Raw genomic sequence first — 22,338 nt, forward strand, 5'->3', positions numbered from 1 at the left:
CAGTATGGTTATTGCCTGGAACTCGCCTCCACTCCCCCAAATATCCCTCCCAGACAACGTCCAATGTTCCCAGGAACATCTGACCCTTCTGAAACAAGAAGTTATCTCTCTATTACAAAAACATGCAATAGAACCAGTCCCCTTACCTCATCAAGGCACAGGGGTTTACTCCCTCTACTTTCTTATCCCAAAATAGAACGTCTCTCTCAGGCCAATACTGAACCTCAGTTCGTTAAACCTCTAGATTCAATCAGACCACTTCCACATGGTGACTCTCCAACAGGTGCTCCTACTGCTTCAACAAGGCGACTTTCTCTCCACTCTAGAACTAAAGGACGCCTACTTTCATATTCCCATTCACCCCGCACACAGGAAATATCTCCGGTTCGTGGTGGAAGGTCAACACTACCAATTCAAAGTCCTTCCGTTCGGGGTGACTACAGCACCCAGAGTCTTCACCAAGTGCCTCGCAGTAATGGCGGCTCACTTACGAAGAAAACACATTCACGTGTCCCCTTATCTGGACGACTGGCTCATAAAAGCCAAGCCACAAAGCAGCTGTGTGCAACACACACGCACACAAAACAGTCCAGCTGCTTCACAACTTGGGATTCACGGTGAATCTCGCCAAATCCCACCTCCAACCGTCCAGCACTCAACAGTACCTAGGCACCACAATAAAAACTTCAAAAGCTTTCACAAACCCCAACCCTCTCAGGATAAGCACTATGCAAGCTGTAATATCCAAATTTCACCCTCAACACTTATTACCAGCTCGGGTGTTCATGCAGTTGATCGGGATTATGGCCTCTTGCATTCTCATCGTCCCTTATGCAAGACTCCAAATGCATCCCTTATAGGAGTCTTTGGCTTGTCAGTGGAACCAGGCTCAAGGTCAGCTAGCCGATCTGGTGTTGGTGGACAGCCGCACACCTTGCTCTCTGCAGTGGTGGAACACACAAAACCTTTCCAAAGGGCGCCCGTTCCTCAACCCAGTTCCACAGATAGTGCTAACAGCAGACTTCTCGCTCACTGGCTGGGGAGCGCATCTTCAAAACCATACCATTGAGGGCATATGGACCCCTCGGCAACAACACCACATAAATTACCTGGAAGTGCTGTCAATTTTTCTGGCATTAAAATCTTTCAACCCCATCTGATACGGCAAAGCTGTCCTGGTCCGTACAGACAACACAACAGCAGTGTACTACATACAGAAACACACACTACAGCTTTCACACCTAGCTCAAAGCATATGGATGTGGGCCATTCTGCAAAACATATATCTCCTTGCAGAACACCTCCCAGGGGTACATAATCAGATTGCAGATCTGCTCACTTGTCAAACACAGCAGCTCCACGAATGGGAACTTCATCCTCAAGTTCTTCTTCCATTCTTTCACAGGTGAGGCCACCCAGAAATAGATCTGTTCGCCACACATCAAAATGCAAAATGCCCAAGCTTTGCGTCCAGGTATCCACACCTGTTGTCCAAAGGCAATGCGCTACAGATTAACTGGTCAGGCAAATTTGCTTATGCTTTTCCGCCTCCCCCACCCCCACTAATTCTGTTAGTGGTTCGGAAGCTCAAACCGCATTCCCTCACAATGATCCTGGTTGGGCCCGACAATCATGGTTCACAACCCTCTTGGAACTATCAGTAGGTCCTCATCAAAGCTATGCCTCTCACCCAAGCTTTTCCATGGAGAGATGAGACATCCAGATCCCAACCAACTCAACCTTGTGATCTGGCACCTGAAGTCTTAGTTTGGCCACCTCAATCTCTCGCAATACTGCATGAACATCATTAAAGAGGCTAGATGTCCTACCACCAGAGCATGTTACGCCGCAAAGTGGAAACAATTTGTAATTTATTGTACAAATTCATTCCGCTAGATGCTTCCATTCAAAACATCATCTCTTACACCTACAACAATGTAACCTAGCATATATATCCATAAGACTACATCTCGCTGCAATAGCAGCTTATCTCCAAAACAGACAAAACTTGTCTTTGTTTAGAGTACCCGCTATCAAAGCATTTATGGAAGGACTTAAAAGAATAATTCCACCCTCTCCAGTATGGAATTTAAATATTGTTCATACCAGACTCATGGCTCCCCCATTTGAACTGCTGCACAAATGCGAACTACAGTTCCTCACTTGGAAAGTAGCCTTCCTAGTCGCTATCACATGTCTTAGAAGAGTTAGTGAACTCCAGGCATTAACCATACAAGAACCATTTTTGCAAATCCATCATAATAAAGTGGTTCTTAGGCCTAACCCAAAATTTTTACGTAAAGTCGTTTCTGCCTTCCATCTTAACAAGAGTCTGTTAAACTCCCAGTTTGTTTCCCTCAACCAGACTCAGTGGCAGAACGGGTTCTTCACACGGTTGACTTAAAAAGAGCAGAACTTTACTACATTGAAAGGACAAAATCCTTAACAAAAACTTAACAACTTTTTGTGGCTTTCTCCCCACCTCATAAGGGCAATCCCATTTCAAAAGTGGGGAAAGGTAAGGTGGATTGTTAAATGCATCCACGTATGCTATCTTAAAGCCAGATGCACATTAACCATTCCCCCTAGAGCTCCTTCCACACTCAAACTAGGGGCTTCTATGGCATTCTTAGGGAACATTCCCCTAGATGACCTCTGCAGAGCAGCAACTTGGTCTACACCGCACACTTTCTCAAAACACTATTGTATAGATGTGCACGCAAAACAACAAGCTAGTGTGAGCCAGGCTGTTTTAAGAACACTTTTTCAAACCACTGCAACAGATACAGGTAGACACCGCTAAGGAGGTAACTGCGGTATAGTGTATGCACAAGTATACGATCTACAGCTCATAGTCCTCGAACGGAAAATGCTACTTACCAGTATGCATCTGTTCTTGGCATGTAGAGCTGTAGATTCGTATACACCCACCCGCCTCTCCAGATACCTCTAACCGTTTCAGTACTATCTTACTTAGATACATTACACATGAACATCTCTTTCTATTTCTTACTAACTCTATCATAACCCTTCATGGAGATGTAGTCAATGCCCATGCACACTATAGTCCTAAGGAGGAGTCACCTACCTCGTGACTACAAAGACTTCTTCCAAGACAAAAACAAAGTGCAAACATCCGAGCCCAACACCAGATGGTGATCTATGCACAAATATAAAAATCTACATGCCAATAACAGATGCATACTGTAAGTAGCATTTTCCTTTCTCTTTGCGTCGGGGCAGCGTGGCTTTCACTGACTCTTCATATGGACCTATCCCCCCACCCCATGCCCACAGGCTGGTCCTGCTGGCTCTGCACACACAGGCTGCCCAGGCCCCCGACAGTCATGGGGTCTGCAATTTAACAAGTGTGTGCATTAGTATTAACAACTGTAGTGCAAGCACTGAGCTGTCATAAAGTACTCATGACGGGAATCAGTGCAGAACTTTGAACTGAATACCATTGAAGGATATTCCTTCCTGTGAAATGTTTGTCTGTTTATGGGGTATGGTTCGTGGGGTCGCAACAATAAATGCAAAACACTTTATAGGTAAAATTCAGGTGCTACATGGACATCCCATTATGGCTATTACGTAGACGAGTGGAAACAAGTGCAAAATACATATCCGCTGAACATGGGCTCCAGGGCTGTGATTTTTAGGAGAGAGGTAACAGGAACCTCCAGTGCCACCCATACTTCTCAGGGGGCTTAGCCCACAGTAATAGGGCCGGGGAAGGGCCGTCCCAGCTGTTGAACCCCCACCTCTGTCGGTGACATCATGTGGTCATTGCTAGTGTCACCAAGAATGGAGCTGGGCAGTCCACCCAACGACGGCTACTGGGTCAGCCACCATTCTCTCAGCTTCCACTGCGGGAAAGATGACTGTTTAAACCATGCTGGGTACCCGCCAGCCACCAGCATAGATTGACGGCGTCTCAATAGCATGTCATGGATCCCAGAAACGGATACTGGTTTTGTTTTATATATTTTGTGTAGTATTTGTATTACACCGACATAAGTCGCGAACAACGGAGCACGTAACCGAGTGCACGTAGAATGTGCAATAATTTAACCCTTGTGGTAGGACTTCAGTGAAAGTAAGGAAACACAATACTTTAATAAATAGATAATGCACCACTTGCCCAGTAATTAGGTGGGTTTAAAATTTCTTCCTTTAAATTATGGGAATGACCGGATTATTAACAGGCTAACCTATTGGCAATGCCAATGCTTGTTTTGTTTTTGGAATGAGTTACTTGCAGAGGAGGTGGAACCCAGTTATCCTTTTTCTCCCCCTTTTTTGAATTAACACCAGGACCAACCAGAGCCGCACTGGACCAATATCCGGGGTACCGGACCCCTTGCAGCAGCTAAGGCCTGTTTAAGTCCAGTTGTGACTCTTAACAGTGACACTGAGCAGCCGTTGAGGGACGTCCGCACCGTAGACCCCCGCTTCCAGAGTGGCCCAGCATTCCTGATTTTTGCACCCTTAACTGGTGAGACAGGCAACCGCAAGGCCCTAGGATGCGCAGAGCCCATCATGTAAATGTAAATGTATTTGAGCTTATATAGCGCACAGCTACCCGCAGTGGGTGTCCCGGCGCTTGCTTAGGGAACCCGTCCTGGTATTCCCCTGTGAGATAGCCCCGGCAGGGTATCCACAAGGTGAAAGCCAGGCATCCCGCCGCGAGGGGCCATTGTGGAGATTAAGCAAGCTATTGCCCAGAGTCGCAGAGTGTGAACCCGTGAGTCGAGAAGGCACCGGAGCGATAATTATCGAGTCCGTGGAATTTTTAGCCCAAGACCCGCCGAGGCGGGGAATTGAACCCTGGTCCAGGGCCGATCTCAGCTTCCGGGTCTGCCGCCTCTAACCCCTGAGCCACACTTCTCCACATCAGACCTTTCTACTCGATCCCCAAGTGCCCCAGCCCCGGTACCGACAAAGCGACTGTGCCCCTTTGTTCCCAGGACCCGCACCCCAGTTGGGAGCTCCCGGACTGGTCATCAAGTCCCCCACTGCAGCCTGTTTCTAGGTGGTCCCACCCTTTTCTTTCCACCAGCATAGCATGCAAATATACCAACCCGACCAGCACCTCTTCACCCAGACGCCCCAGAGCAAGTAACTAGTTACTGCTGTTGGTCATTTGGGCCTTTGCCCCCCCCCCCCCCCCCCCCCCCCCCCCAAGTCTTGGAGACCCCCAGAAACCAACCGTTAACCACTGTATTCAACATATGCCTTTTCTCCCATAGGGAAGCATTGCTGCATAAAGACGCGGTTAGGTGAACATTTTACTTTCCTGTAAAAATTCATATTTAAAAAAATATTTGGTAATTAAGTTCTTGGGATCAAAATTGTTTATTTTTAGGTCTCACCTAGCGACGCAACACATGCGATGCTCGCCATGGCAATCTATTGTCGTCGATTTTTCGGCGGAAGTGGGACAGGACATGTGCACATGCCCGGACAGGCGATGTGCTTTTGTACGGCTCACGTCGTTTGCTTTTGTTTCTCTCGTGTGAGTGCCTTCTAACTTAACAAGATCTCTTGCTGTTATTTGTCTGTTAGGAAAAAAATTACTTTAGTCCGGCCAACACTGGGGCCCCTCACTTCTTATTCGTAAACAGTGAAGTGCGTGTGTTTGTGTACGTCAACACGCTTTTCAGCACACACTGAGCAAAACATCATGCATTCGGCTACCTACAGCTCAGCACAAGAACATGGTATTGTCTAGCAACAAATTTAGATTGTTTTGTTCGTATTGTTTTTGAAGTGAGCTTTGTTTTCCAATCTTCCTTAAAGGAGCTCCAGGCGGAATATGTTTTCGAGTGAGTAGACTCGTTCTCCTGGGATCTCTCCCTCAGTCTGGCTTTGTGTTGCTTTGAAACCAATGGTTCTTATGAAAATGCCATTCACCGAGCAGGAAACAGCTTAAGGTCTGAAGAGGTTAAGAATGCCCCCTTTAAGTCACAAATATTCAGGTGCCCCACTGTGCTAGCTCGCCCTTTAAACTGTCTGCAGCCCTTTCATTGGTAAACCCGGAGCTGCCACTATCGCGGGCAGTGCCTGTTTGCAGTGCCCCAGCAAAAAGACCTGTACATTTATTTTTTGCGCGGCCAAGTTGTGATCTAAACTCCACCTACCTACTCCAGACAGAGTATTACATTTTTCTCAAAATCAAGATTTACATTATTAGGCGTATAATCCATTGCAGTCTTAAATTGATCAGCGAAGTGGTGCACGCATTTCTACCCGTGCCTGTCAACTTTTTGGCTGTGGAACTCTCTCATATTGTTGCTGGATACCCCGCCGCAGGCGCTAGGCTGATTCCTGTAAAATACCATCATGCTGGCATTTGTCCCAATAACATTAACTCCAACCTCTGGGTGGACGCACAGAGTACCTGCCAGAGGGAATGTTAAACGGAGCAGGTAAGTGGCAAAAGCCTTCTGCATTGTTCTGCCCTTCGAATAGTGACGTTTTACTGGTATCTCATAATCTGCAGTTGCACAAGCAAGCCACAGTGTTGAGCTCACTAGAGAGGAATAGCTTTTCTGAAAAAAGAGCTGTCTTTTTGCAATGCACAGATGTCCATAACAGAGTTGCCCTACTGCTTCGGAAACGGCGTCCAGACCTTTTAGTTTCAAACCATTCCGCAGTGAATGCATTTCATCATTTGGTGTTTCACTGAAACGTTTCTGCATGCTCCATCAGAACAGGAAATGAAACAATAGTTCAAACTACATCTGTTTTCCTGTGTGGTCACATTGAACACACTTAGTCATACAAAAAGTAACTTTCACAAGTGAGAGGAATATCAACGGGGAATACAGATGCTCTAAACATGGTGCGGACATATACATTGATTCATTCAGATTACATTTCATAAACACATAGTATGTCGTTTTTGGCAGCTATCGAATCCAAGGAATTGCCTAAAGTTTTCTCACAATTCTTTTAAGAGAAAATGTGTAATTTACACTACAGTGGTCCCTTAAATATTTCAAATTATAAATGTCTTACAGTCCAGGTCGTGGCAATAGAAATAGAGAATTAATCTCATATCCATAAATGAAAGATTGTGCCACAGATGTACAGTGAACAAGAAAATTCCACAGCTGCGTGCCTATATGAAATTGCTTATCTGTTTTCTAAACTCCCACACTTGGTTTGGGTTGCATGCTGTATATCTAGATCCGGAATAGACTAGATAATTAGACTGAAAATTCATCTTGAGTTTTAGTAAAATATTGAATTTCTGGCATACTTTAGCACCGATTTCCATTTAGCTATATTTTCTAGATGTACATAAGTATTTGTTTGAAATTCCATTTTGTTGGTTTCTAGGTTTTAAGATATAACAACTGTTCAAATGTGAGGACACAAATGTACGAAAAGTTTAGCAACATTCCAAGTTATTAACTGGCGCCTGTTACAAGAAATTGAAATTTAGTTATTGCAAAATAACACATTGGTTGTAGGTACAATATAGCCTGAAACTTCATAACCAGCAGAAGTGGTAGGTGTCCTGGTACCTCCTGGGTTAGCCTGACCCCTTTGGGAGCTATGAAATTGCTCATAATCCTACCTTTCAACACAGTAATGGCCCACTGGCCGTAAGCCCCACCTCCAGCACACCTCCTTAAATCTAAGGTCCGCCCCAACCAGAGCTCTCTTAATTAGATCATGAGCTGGCAACACTGCTTTTGGAAAGTGAAAACATAGCCCGCGTTGCTTCCAGAACATAGAGTTGAAAGTGGAGCCTTATGCTAACCCAGTCTTTTTATCTGTCTTCCTTCATATGTAGAACAGGCCAAATGATTACTTTTCTAAATCTTTCCTTGGCTGACTGCACTAGTGAATGAATGAATAATCTTTGATAGTTGCACTAGTGAATGAATAATCATTCATGCTAGTTTATTAAAACAAATCAATAAAAAAGCGCTTAAAACTAAGTAAAATTTAGTGCAAGTCAAGAGAGAGTAGCGTTTATGTTAAGCACTTGCCATTATTTCGATAATCACTGGTACTTTAACTCCAGTTGAAAAAGTGGTCCATGCTTATTATGATCTTCATTTGCTTCACAAAACTACACAGGTGAGTACAGTTGAAATGTGGATGGGCGGTGTTACATATAAGGAAACCTAGACAGCCAAAAGATCGGACCTGAAGCGTCTTAAGCTCACTGGCAAACGTTGGGCACCAGCAATTCAGATGAGCCAAGGTTTTGTCTAGAACTGCCAAAGCAACAGCCAGAATTTTGTCTATCACATTTTCATAATTGAAAAACTCCTCCTCGGTCAAACAGGTCAAAATGAAAGCTGCTATTATATAGTTTTAGATCCCATCACATAGCCAGGTGTTGATATGCCCAGAATGGCACGGTACTGTAGTAAAACATGCTGTTTGTGTGCACCCTGACCCTCTTCTAGCAATCTTTTAATGAACAAGTAGGGGGTCTCCTTTAAAACCTTCTTACTTAATGGAAGTGCTTAAATGAAGCTAGTAGTTGCAGGTGGGACCAACTGGCACTTAATTTTGAGGACCTGCTTCATCAGATTTTTTCAGAGAGCAAGAGACTAAACGAGCATTTGCATTGCAATAGGTCTTGCATTTGCAAGAGTTTGCAAAACAACACAATTGATGGACGGAATGCAGAACATTCACCCCAGTCAAGAGATCTGGGTTAAATCCATCATTTTGCTCAACATGCCACCCCAGTTTAGACCTGGCCGTATGCAAATCAGTCTTGACCCTGTGCCTCATGGGAACAGTCCTGCCCGAACTGCCAAGCCAGGTCCTCCCTGGACCAGAAACAAGCATCCAAGGACCGGTTTCGGGGTTTCATCCCTCTTCAGCCAGGATAGCTTGATTCCAGTGGCACAGTGAACCCGGGACCCACATCTGGGCATCCCCGGTGCACTTAGGGCGAGAAAGCAAAAGACACACAATTTATGGACGGAATGCAGAACAAATCAAAACATTCACCCCCAGTCAAGAGATCAGTTGACTGGGGGTGAGTGCTTGCAATGTTCAACACTCCGTCTATCACCCCCTTTCTTTGTTCGCCCTAAGTTGACAGGGTATGCCCAGACGTGGGTCCCTTGCTCACTTTGCCACTGGATTCAAGCTAGCCTGACTGACGGCAGATTTGACAGAAACTGGTCCCAGGATGCTTGTTTCCGATCCAGGAAAGACATGTCTTGGCAGTTCGGGCTGGACTGTTCCCATGAGGCACAGGGTCAGACTAATTTGCATATGGCCATGTCTGAACTGGGGTGGCGGAGTGAGCTAAAGAATGATGATGGATTAAACTCAGATCAATTGACTGGGGGTGAGTGCTTGCAATGTTCAACACTCCGTCCATCATCCTCTTTGGTTTTGCTTTGCTAGAGTTTGCGCAAATGGCTTTGTTAATTACAATGCCTTTTTATTTGTTTTTTGAAAACCTGCAAGCGGTGTGTAAAAATGCACTTTGTACTTGAAGTTCTTGCTTAGGAGGAGCAAAACTGGCTGTTAAAGAGGTGCAGTTACTGCCAGCCTTTCTTCTTGTAAGCAAGGACTACAAGTACAAAATGCATGTTTACACAACACTTGTAGGTTTTCAAAACACATAAATAAAAAGGATTGTCCTTTACAATGCCAATAGCTCAACCTCTCGCAAATGCGAGACCTATTGGATTGCAAATGCTTGTTCTAAGTTGGTCTCAGATTTTTTCTTGTGAGTCTCATTTATTGCTTCTGCGAGTCCAACAAATGCTTAGCACTACCCTCTGATAAGCCTAAACTGCTTGCCCACACCACCACAAAAGATGGCATTTAATGTTCTCATTTTTGCCCCTGTAAACCAATAAGGGATGCCTGGACTAGACTCTTTACACAGCGTACCTTATTTTGGTACACTATATAAACAGCCAGCTTCCTATATTAGCGCTTTCAAAGTTGTTATACGCTATGCAAAATTGCCCCACCTTATATATTGTTCTTTCCATGGTAAAGTTATGCTACCTAATGTTTTTTTGTGGGGAGGTGGCTATCTCTGCATCTTAATTGTTGAATGTTATTTTACCGTACAGCAGTAGTCTTGGTACAATAGGTGTTCAGATTCACTTTAGAGTGTAATAGCGCCTCATTGTTGATGCATAGTTATTTGCATCCCCTTCTGACCCATCGTATCAGACATAGAAATGGGCATTGGAAGGGGCAGTTCATCTGCACTGTCTATATGAGGTACATTGCTGCATTTCACCACTTTAAAAATTATTAGGCTGTGGTCTGATGCCCTCCTTGTTATGGAGTCATAAGCATAGGGAGAAAACCTCATTGTGGATCTCCACTGCTGTCCCACAGGTGCCTACGTTTTGTGGTTTCTCAAGGTGTTAACTCCCAGGTGGAAGATATGGTATGCTAGGCTCAGAAAAAAGCTTTTTATGATCTACAGCAGAAGTTTAGCCTGTATAACTCCCTGTTTTTCTGCTACCAGCAGTTGAGACATTCCTGTCAACTCACAATGTGGAGGTAATCTCACACTTCCGATTAAGAGTTAAAGCACTAGATGATCCGATATTATCTCAGATCTTTAGATCCCTTATGATCTTGTTATGAATATACTAACCACATTCCCAGTTCTGTGGGCTACTTGGGAAGTCGACGTAGGGGTTCTTGCATTTGATAATGATTAAGACACATGCCCCCTCAAAAAGTTACTTTTTTATCTTGCTATGGGGTCATTCTGGTTTATTGCCACCATACTAAAATTTATTATACCCGTAAAAGATTGTTGTAGAAGTGGTAGACTCCTGTTCCTCTATTTTATGGTGCTTTTACACAGGAAATTATTTGTACATACTATCTGAAGCTGCCCTGTTAGCTGTTTGGGAAAGCGTTAATAAGCCTAAATCAGAGGAATTGGGCTGACTCTCCTGTATAAACTTGATGCTTAAGCGAATCATTCCATCAAATGCCTCCTGGAAAATTAGAAATTGCACACCCCGGTTGAAAGGAATGTTTAGATGTAGGGTGTTAGAAAAATCCATTGGTGGCATCAATATGGGACAATCTGGGGACCATGATAGGTATGCTTTGGTCCTAATTAGATCGAAGTCTGTTTTGTGGCTGGAGGATTGATTATGGTTTTATGAAAGTAAGTATTTTTATTACTCATAGGAATGTCTTGTATTAAGCTTATGGTACTTGCCACTGTTATTTATATGTGCATCGTGTATCCCTGATTCTGATTGCATGTCTGTATAGTGGCACTAAAATATTTGATTAAAAAATGGCTATGTAAAGGCATATCTTTTGACATTTCACAATTAACAATGTTATTCATATTGCTGATCACATGCTTGCTTCTTTCAGGTTCAACGAAAAGTATTAGAAAAAGAGATGAGTGGTCTTGGTATTGATATGACCGATAAGGATGAGGTGAGTATGGAAGCATTTCAGAACTGTTATAGTGTGAAGTATGTTATTCGGGCTAAAGAAATGTTGAGCTACAACATTCTCATAGTGAACCGTACATAGTCATTGATGTTATTGCTATTTCTGCCTCAGTTATTGAGCGCCCATTGCCTTATCTTTGAATACATTACCACAAATGTGCACATCTCTAATTAACTCTCATGCCTAGTATTCTTCTTGCAAGAGTATTTTAAGGCATTATTAGGGCTCCCGGTTTTATGTTTTTTTTTCTAAGTTTGTCTGTATTTATCTATATTTATTTTTTGACCTTTCCAGTGATATTTATCCATATTTGTTTGACAATTCCAGTGACACTCCATATTTATTTTGTATATTGCCACATTATTGAATTTATAAACATGCTCTTGTACATCGATATCAGCCTTGTTTTAGCAAATAAAGCAGGCACATATAACAAAACCCTATACAACTATAGGTAAATATTAAAATTATATACAAATATGTTATCGTATGCCTGTATTAAACTCCTGATGCTGTCTAGCTGCTCGGCAGTTGAACTGGAATTTATGAAGGACACCATGGAGAGTCACTCAAAAGAAACACAATTTACAGTTTTTTACCACTTTTAGAAATAAATACAGACCGGAAATCAACTGTTTTCTGGCTGTATGTATCTGTAAAAATCAGTAAAAACTGCAAACTGGGAGTCTTAGGCACTATGTTCTAAATGTATAAGTTGGCAATATTGCTTTATATTGTTACGGGTAATTTTCACTTGCCATTGAAAAGACCTTATTTGTTTTGCCCATAGTTTTGGCTCCATTTAAGCAATGTGCATTTAATAGGAAATTGTGCTTTCTACTCCTGCTAGAAAAGTTGAAATGAATTGCAACAATCTTGGCATAAAACAAGAACTTTACCCCGAATAGATCATATGTGTGAATTGGTGTAAATCTGCTTTGTAATTGTGATACAATTGAGTTGCAAAAAAGTGTGGACCACTTTTTGAACTTAAAACAGTTTGAAAAACAATATGATAGAGTTGGACGAGGGAATATTTTTTTCTGTCCTTCGTCCAATACATTAGTCATGCGATGCTTGAATGACCCTCCGTACCTAGGTGTGATTGGGATGGCCTCAATTTAAAGTTTTACTTGTGCCAACCATTATGTGATGCCCTGGTTTTTGCCGTGGGGAATTGGCTTTACGAACAATTTTCAAATTCCCGGAACTGCCCAACTATTGTATGTACTCTGTAAACCTGGGGTAGATTTGAGAAGGGCTTGAGCCCGCAATAGCCGTAGATTCATAGTTGCATTTTTGATCTAGAAATGATTCCCTTACCTTTGCAAGGATAGTTATGAGGGTGAAGTGTGGTTGAGGGAGGAGAGTTCCCAGGCAGGTAGATCCTACATAAGCCCAAGAACCTACAGCCATCATAAGATGACACCCCGGCACCCTGAACCTCAGATCCCATCTGGACTGGAGAAAGGTCCGAAAGGCTGCTTTGTTGACCCCTTGACCCTGCAAGCAAGTGAGCACCACCCACTGGGCTGCACCTGCTCCTTGGGCTAGTGAAGAGAAAACTGTGCCTCACGTTTGTGAAAATGGTTTAATTTTTAAAAATAATCTTTACTTAAAGCGACATAATAAAGATTGAAATAAAGGAAAAGCTCTTAGATGTGCCTTTAGGCTTGGTTGCATAACATGTCTGACAATAATATGTAAATTGTGCTAAAAGACAAATTTTTAACCAGCACCAGTGAGATAAGCACCATCTGTAGTAAACTGTATTTTTGTTGCAGTACCTCTAGTTTTTTCCACCTTTTTTAGTTCCTAGATGCTGGTTTTCAACTCTGTGCACTGAGGCCTGCTAACCAGACCTCCGTGGCAGTGCTCTTTTATTCGAAACAAGCTACCCTATTTTCCGACGTATAAGACGACTTTTTAACCCATGAAATCTTCTCGAAAGTCGGGGGTCGTCTTATACGGCGGGTGTCGTCTCATGCAACTTAACGTTGTGAGGAGCTGCGCCCATAGATCGATGGCAGGGGTCAGTTGCTACTGAAGGCGGCCCCTGAAGAAGGTACTACAGTGCTCTGGACTGCTGCGCCATAAGCGGTGAGAGAAGTGAGGCGGACTCTTGATGCCAAAGTATATAGTTTCCATCGCTACATAATACTACAGCTTCAAATGGATCCCTATAAGACACGAGAAAGACCGTCACCCAGGCCCTCGTCACCAGCCGACTCAATTACGGGAACGCCCTCTACTCAGGAACTACTAACAAGCTCCAGAGACAACTACAACGAGTCCAGAACGCCTCAGCTCGACTGATCCTCGACGTCCCCCGGCGCAGCCACATCACACCCCACCTGAGAGGCCTGCACTGGCTCCCCGTCAATAAGAGGATCACCTTCAAGCTCCTCATCCACGCACATAAAGCACTCCACAACACTGGACCTACCTACCTCAACAACCGAATCAGCTTCCACACCCCCTCCCGAAGCCTCCGCTCAGCCAACCTCGTCCTCGCTACATTCCCTTGCATCCGGAAAACAAGACCTGGAACACCCTCCAAACCACCCTACGACAGACTCAGGACCTACTGGCCTTCAGAAGACTCCTCAAGAGCTGGCTCTTCGATCAGAAGCGGCCCACCCCAGCGCCTTGAGACCCTAACGGGTATGTAGCGCGCTTTAGAAATGTAATGATTGATTGATTGATTCAATAAACATGGCTATGCATTAAGTAGTATCGGAAATATGAATGAAACTCCAATGAACTTTGATATGGTTGCAAATAAAACTGTCCATCCAAAAGGTGAAAAAACTATTTTAATAAAAACGGGACATGAGCAGTCCAGTTTTACAGGGGTACTAGCATGCTCCAAACTGAGACCAATGATTATTTTTAAAAGAAAAACAGTGCCGAAACTCAAGTTTCCTTTTGGTGGTTTTGTACATGTGAATGAAAAAGGCTGGATGGATGAAGAAGGGGTAAAGAAGGGGTAAAGCTATGGTGTGATTATTGGTTCGCAGACCCACCACCACAGGGTTGGTATTGCTGGGGTATCTATTCTAAGGTAAGGAATCGATCACGAACGTGTCTCTTTCAGATGCACAAGTTACTACTTGTGTAACAATATATCTGTAAGAGACATTAGTTAGTGATAGATTCCTTACCGACCCACCCATCCTCCCCGTTCTGCGAACCGATATCTAGGGTTAAGGTCATCCCCTTTCAGGGCCCTAGTTTCATGGCACCAGTGTTGGTTTTTTGCATAGCTCTGCGTTTCTGGTGCGGAAAAGCTGTGTCTAAGAACTGACATCAGCACGCGGAGGCGGCGTCTAAGTACTCCGACGATGTCATCACAGCGCCAACGACGGACGCGGAGCCGCAGACGACGCCTACCGACGCGCAAGGGTACTGCTACGCAAAAGTTTCCGGATCCAGTCTGACGCCTGGGGATAGTCTAAGGTAAGGAATCTATCACTAACTAATGTCTCTTACAGATATATCGTTACACATGTAGTAACTTGTGCGTATGCAATAAAGGATTTTTATGCAATAAAAGAATTTGCTCCCTTGTGTGTTACTAAAGAATAAGGTATAACGAAATAAAGAAATAAAATTAAAAGTGTATGACTGGGCAGAGGTGCTGACTCGAACCTCTTGTCAGTTCAGTGTGGTGGGCGGTGCAGCGCTCAAGTGAGCTATGCTCTAGTATTTATTAAAGGGGCAAAACACTGATTACTGGTAGTGTTTAGGCTTCGCATAGAGTAGAGGCATGTATATTTGGCACAGTCCTTGCTGGGTTTGTAGAGGTGGCTGGAGTGGACAAGGGATGATTTCCTTAAGCTATTCTGAGGCTGTTCCAAGGAATGTTGTCATTTAGGCCCCGAATATGGGTTGACCGTCTATAGATCCAGCGCTGTTCTTTGGTGAGGTTTTTCTCATTGTCAGTGGGGTGGACCGGAATTTGTTCAATTACTGTCCACCGCATATCGTTGGGGGCGTGACCTGTAGTGAGAAAGTGTTCCATGAGTCTGCTATTGGACTTCTTGCACCGGATCGCGCTTCTGTGTTCTGTAATCCACGTGCGCACTTTTCTTGTTGTCATCCCTATGTATCTGAGTTAGCACGGGCACTCAATGAGGTATATTAGATTAGTGGAATTGCAATTGGTGTGCTTCAGTTGATGCCATATCCTTCTGGTTCCAGGTCTAGGGTCTTGCTGTGCTGCGTCAGATGGCAGATGCTGCAGTCTCCACATGGGTAGTGTCCTGTCACTCTAGGCAGGCCCTACGCAGTGTGTAGTGTGGTGCTTGCTGTGCGTTCATTGGTTCTTGGTCGTGTCGACACTAGTTGGTCCCTCAGGCTGTTGGATTTTTTGTAGGCGAATAGTGGTTGTGACCATTCACGGCGGCCTGTGTTTAGGATCCTCCAGTTTTTCCTTATTATGTTGGCCACTTGGTTTGAGATGCGGTTGTAAGTTGTGACACAGGTAAGTGGCGGGCTGGCCTCAGTGTGTTCATACACTTCTAGGAGGGAGTCCCGTTTTTGTCACGGTTGGTGTCATTTCTGGGCCAGGTCAGCTGCCTGTTTGTTATAGTCCTCTTTGCTGCTGCAGTTGCGCCTAATGCGCAGAAATTGCCAGAAGGCAAGTTTTCCCTGAGGGGGCGCTGGTGGAAGCTTCCAAATTGGAGTAACGAGTTCCTTGCGGTTGGTTTGTAATACGTGATGGTGGTTAACTTGCCGCCTTTTGAGTTGATCATTAGATCAAGGAAAGGTAATTGGTTACTGCTGCTTGTTGTCGTGAAACGCAGAAATGGGTCCCGTGTGTTCAGCCAGGTTAAGAAATGGTGTAGCGACTCCTGAGTGCCAGTCTATACCATGAGGATGTCGTCGATGTACCGACGCCAGAAAACCATTGAGTCTTTGAATGAGTCCTGCCACGCGGGGGACAAAATTGCTGCCCATCGAGGTACCGTTTGTTTGTAGATAGGATGTATCTTCAAATTCGAAATAGTTCTCCTTAAGTGCGAGTTTGTCGCGATCTAGGACAAACTCCCTGGGTGTTGAATGTTCCCATTGCGATCTTGTCAGCATTTCCTCTTGCACATTGAGGGTGGCGTCCTGGGGTAAGCTTGTATATAAGCTTTCGATGTCTAGCCCCACCAGTAGTTGTGTGGTAAGAACAAACTCCATATCAGAGATGAGGGATAGGAGGTGTTTAGTATCCTTAATGTATGTAGATGCTGCCTGTATGAGTGGATTAAGGAAAAAGTCATAGAACCTGGAGAGGGGCCCCAAGAGTGAATCAATGCCCGACACAATTGGCCGGCCCGGGGTGATCTGGCTTCTTTATGAATACTTTGGGTTTTGTTTTACAGAGGAAGGCTGCCTCTTGTTTTGAGATATGGATGTCACCAGATTGGTAATGGCGACCTGAAGGTTGGTAGTTGGGTCCCCATTGAGACGTTTGTAGTTAAGTGTGTCATCAAGTAGTCTTTGGCACTCTGCTCTGTATGCCTGTTTGTCCTGGATCACTATACCTCCGCCTTCATCTGCGGGTTTGATGATGATATCGTGGTTGTCTCGGAGGGTTTGTATTGCTTCTCTTTCTTCCCTTGAGAGGTTGTTGAACGTCTCAAGTGGGTCAATTTTCTCTACTTCATTGTAGATGGCCTGTTCAAACGTCAGGATTTCGACCGGAATGCTCGATGGGGGTGGTGTGAACATTGATTGAAGGCCACCCTGATTCACCCCCAAAACTGGCATGTGTGCACATGTGGCGCACACATGGCACTTAGAAAAATGCAATTTCTAGCATTTTTCCAAGGAATTGCAGATTACCACCAACTTGAAGTTGGTGGTAATTTGCGATTTCTTAATGCTAAATCGTAATCTCAGATGGCTACTTGCATTGCATTTCAGGAATTGTAAATTGCGATTCCCTAAATGCATTAGTAAAACAGGTAATCACAAATTTTGCAAATACTTATTTTGTGATTGGGTTTGGGCTTGATGCATCCCAAATGGCTAATTACTGGTCGCAAAGGGGCTGGTAATTCGCTTGATGCATGTGCCCCTATGTTCTTTCCCTAAAACTGCATTGAAGACCAAACCCAATTGGCACTCTCTACCCACAGGTTAGCCCCTGGTAAATGGTACCCCAGGTACCCAGCTCACTGTGACTAGGGCATCTAAGGGTTGCAGCACTTATTGTGCCACCCTTAGAGGTCCTGTACCTTCATACTCACACGCTACCTTTGCAGGATGCGTGTTTTAAGTCGACATGGCACACATCCCTGTGTGCTATTCTTACAACCCACTGCCCAGGCATAGATCGGTTACCCCTCTAGCTGGGTGCACTATACAAGAGGTGTGGGTACAGGTGCATGAGCCCTGTACACCTACAGTGTTGTAGTCCATTCTTAGACATTGTAAGTGCAGTGCTGCCATTAAGAGGTTATGGTGCTAGGAGTTTGTCATTACGAACTCCACAGTACCATAATGGCTGCACTGAAAACTGACAACTTTGGTATCAAATTTCTCAACACATTAAAACCACACTAATGGCAGCGTGGGATTTAATGAAAAAGGCACACTGAGGGCATCTTAGATATGCCCCCTGAATAACAACCTAACACTAGTGTCCAGGCTGAGTGGCTGCTTTCAACTGCCACCAACAGACCTGTTTCTGGACCTCTGCATCGAGAGCCTACTGAAATAATGCACATTCTGGGACGAGGTGCTTCCTCCTCCCCCAGGATGGGCAGGGTCCACAAAGGGGATGCTTCAAAGGCCTTCTGCCTTTGTGAGCTTCCACAGGCCTGGTGCTGCTTTCAGTAATTGGCCTCCACTAGTTCTGACCCGCACTTTGGGTGGGAGAATCGGTGGGAAACCCAAGCGAGGAAGAGGTCTGCCGACCTTTGCCAACCCCACCCCTCAGGTGGGGGGAGGCGAGGTGAAGCAGAACTCAGTCCCCGCCATCTTGCAGATAGGGGACCGTAGCCATCCAGAGTGAGGCATATGCCCCCCTCCCACTGGAGGTTGGCATACCCACCCCAAGGAAGGGACCCATTGGTCCCAACCTGTACTTGCCTCAAACTCCACGAAATCTAGTATTTAGGGGGTACCACAAACCTTGCCTCCTCAGACAAAAAACAACTACAAAAAAAGAAGGACCAAACAGCTGTGCCGAAGCTAAGAGGAGGAGGAGGCCTACTGACTTGGCCCCAGCCCTACCGGCCTGTCCCCACCTAGAATCTGCAGAAGCAAAACTCTGGTGTGTCCTGCAGCCAGCAACCTCAAGAACCCCGAGTACCTGCCCTGCTTTCCAAGCACAAGACTTTGTCTCTCGTGAACACCGGATTTGTTTATCCACTGACTCCAGCACCAGCAAAATCTGCGAGTCTGCACCCGCTACCTACGGCCCGAGTTCGGGTGGCCCAACACCACGAGGAGATCTCACAGCGATCCTGATCTGCCTCCAGCAAACGCCGGCAGCCGAAATCCAGAAGGACCCAAAATCGCAACCAGGAACTGACAAGAAGACCCAGCCCTAAAAGACACCACTGCACCCGGCGCCCCACAGCCTTGGGTGGCCCAAGCGACGATGACTAACCAACCCCCAAGATCCCAACTTATCTCTCCAAGTGGTGGCTGCTCCAGTAGACCGTCCCCGAGCCTGCAGTGCGTTTGCAATCTGGAGAAAAACCCTTGAAAGTAACAGGGCGCCCAACGCCAAAACAGCCCTTTGCACGAGGCCGCCCTAGTGCCGCTGAGTGTGCACCTTTGATATTGTCTTGAACCCCCATTTGGCCTGAGCTAAAATTCAGGAGCATTTCTCCCACAACCATGTGGCCTGCTTGTAAGCATACAAAATGTAATGGGCAATCCAAAAAACATTGAGGGCTTGGGCAAGGTAAATGGTAGAGTAGAAATGCCTTCAAGGGATTTATTCACGTGTTATGATTTAGGTTATTAGTATGCTAAAATGGTAAGGTCCAAATTAATGATAACCTTGGGTGGTAGTAAATTCCAGGTATTTGGTACCTTGATTTGATAGTAAGTCAGGAAATCTTAGCTTTTCACATCTCATTCAAATCATCAATGTAAAACAAGACAAATGTTAATAAAAACAATGAGAGGGTGTATATAGAAAAATCTTTGACTTTATCTTATCTTTGAATAAGGCACTCCTTCCTGCCTTCTCAGGTGGCGCCAAGACACGCACACCGCTGCAGAGATTCACTTTCTTCCGGTGTACACTTCGATCAGCCGATCAACTCCACAGTTTCAGGTTGCACCAAAGCACGCACACTGCTTCACTGAGACTTACTCCTACACCCGTGCCCCGATATCCAGGCGCTCTTGTCCTACACCTTCGGCCGCACCCCGACACGCTCACCGTGTCGGAGCCTCACTTCTCCGGTGCACTCGGTGACCAGGTCCTCTTCACCAGCGCCTCCGGTGCACCCCCACTTGCACCCTGCTCGTCTGAGACTCACTCCACTACTGATACACACGTTGACCAGGCGCTCCTCACCAACGCCTCCTGTGCACCACTACATGCACTCTGCGCGTCCGAGACTCCCTTCACCTCCGATGCACCCACTGACCAGGTGCTCTTCACCAGGTCCTGCGGTGCACCATGACACGCACCCTGCATGTCCTAGTCTCACTTCACCTCTATGTGTCCAAGATCACTGGGCACAACTTCCAAGGGTCTCCAGCTGCCACAACACTTGTCCACTGTGTCGCTTGAAACTTCTCTGGAAACTTTTATGTTCCTGTGTTTCCAAAACAGGGAGCCAGCTCACCTCGGGCCTTGGGGGAACAAGACACAGCACAAAACACAGTCTTCAAGCAGGGGGACCCAGCGCACAAAGCACAGTCTCGACCACCTCTTCCTTGGAAACTGCAGACCAGCCCTAGGTCACGAAGCAAGGGTCTGTCCTTCCCAGCAGTCTCTTTAGTTGTTCCTTCCTTAGCAGAGGTTCCTCTTGACCACAAAATGGGTCCAAGCCTTCTTAGTCTCAATCCATTTCTATTCCAATGTTCAGGGGTCTCCGCTCTCATAGTTATACCCCTAAATGTCTTTGATGTTTGTTGTGCTCAGGGGTCCCTGACCCATGCCTTAATCAGTTCTGGGTGTCTCCCTCCCAGTGTCGCCTTTCTCCCTTTGATGCTGGGGGTCTGGATCCTTAATCGCTCAGCCGTAGATAGGTCAATTGTTTTATAGCCGCAACCCAGGCCTCTTCACCTCCCGGGGCTTCTCCGCCTACTCTCCAGATGCAAGTCAGCCTGGTGCCATCTCATCCCCTCCCTGGGCCAAGACCATCCCAAGCTACTCTCACCTCTCCGATCTAGACAGTCAATCCACATTCAGCAGAGACGCACAGAAATGCTTAAAGCACCAATCTCAGCCACTTTCTAAAAGAGTGGTTCTGGTTCTAAACACAGTGACAAAACCACTTTCATAGAAAGAGGTTATGATACTATGAGTTCATACATACTAAACTTCACCTCTCCATTTTAAACTTATGAGAAACTAGACTAACAAACACAATACCCAGCCTCCCCCATTCTGTCCTATAGGCAGGATGACCTTTCACCAGTGAAAAACGAAATGGAGTGTTTTTCACTGTCAGGACATAAAACACATCTCAGTATATTTCCTGCCTTTTACTTACACTGCACCCTGCCCAGGGGTTACCCGGGACCTACCACAGGGGTGACCACTGTGTACGCAAAAGGGAAAGTAAGGCATGACAAGAGGTTGCACTTGTCAGGACAACATGCGAACTTAGCAAACTGCGTGCAGACCCTACACTGCAGGCCTGCGTTCTCGTCTCTGTGCAACTTTGCATTACTAGCCCTGGCACACACACTGCACATCACCAGGGACTTTACTAGTAAGGCAAACATACCAATCATGGCCAACCAATTACCATTACACTTTACACAGGGAACCCTTGTACTTTGACGCCGATCAGCAGTGGCAAAGTACCCAAAGCATCTAAATTGGCAACTCTGTCAGGAAAACAGTCTAGGGGGGTAAGCAATAAGTTTAGGGAACTTTAGCCAAAAAGGCCAAGTCCTACATGCTCCCTTAGAGTCCCTTTATAATTGTCATCTCAGGCTGCTGACTCTAAAAGCTGCTTTCCTTTGCCATCGCCTCTGCTCATAGGGTTAGCAAGCTTTGGGCTCGGTCTTCCAAGCCCCCTTTCTCTCTGTCCAGCCAAGTAAAGTGGTGCTTCGAACGAAAGCGGTGTCTAGTTCTATTACTAGATAGCCCCCTCCGAGGAGGAGGAGAGACTCCACTGTCTGGGCCCAAAACATGCATTGTCTCTTAATCTTGATTGCACTAAAGACTTCTGGGTGGATGATCAACTCTTCGTTGGCTATGCCAGTGATAAAGGTCGGGCTGTTCAGAAACGGACCGTCTCTAGAAACAGACCATCTCTCAATAGGTTGTCCTCTGCATTAAAATATGCTCTGCTTTGGCAAACAAGGAACTTCCTGTGGGGCTGCGTGCTCACACCACTAGAGCAACAGCAGCAACCACTGCTTTAACATGTGGAGGTCAACTCCTTGACATCTGTCAGGCTGCACTCATTTACCTGACACTACTCCCTTGACCGTCGAGTCTGTAGGGATGGATACTTTGCCTGTTTGGTCCTCCAGGACTTCCTCGTATGATCTTGGTTTGCAGACTATCCCACAGGGTTGGTGTTGCTGGCGTTTCTATTCAAAAGGTAAGGAATCTACAACTAATTTACTTACCTTCGGTAACAATGTATCTGGTAGAGACCTATATTGTAGTTTCCTTACCACCCACCCATCCTTTCTGCTCTGTGAACTGATTTCTAGGGAAAGGGACTCCCTACAGGGCCCTAGTTT

General features: G+C 45.4%; 1 protein-coding gene across 1 annotated transcript in view; it reads left to right on the plus strand.

The window, feature by feature from the left end:
• GTPBP4 (GTP binding protein 4) overlaps positions 1-22,338 on the plus strand; it is a 211,195-nt gene that overhangs the window by 184,158 nt on the left and 4,699 nt on the right. The window contains exon 15 of the mRNA XM_086951152.1: positions 11,362-11,427. Coding sequence (XP_086807278.1) covers positions 11,362-11,427 — 66 coding nt within the window. The remainder of the gene's footprint in view (positions 1-11,361; positions 11,428-22,338) is intronic.

This window comes from Lissotriton vulgaris, unplaced genomic scaffold, assembly GCF_964263255.1.
Source record: "Lissotriton vulgaris unplaced genomic scaffold, aLisVul1.2 SCAFFOLD_314, whole genome shotgun sequence".
NCBI classification, from domain to species: Eukaryota; Metazoa; Chordata; class Amphibia; order Caudata; family Salamandridae; genus Lissotriton; species Lissotriton vulgaris.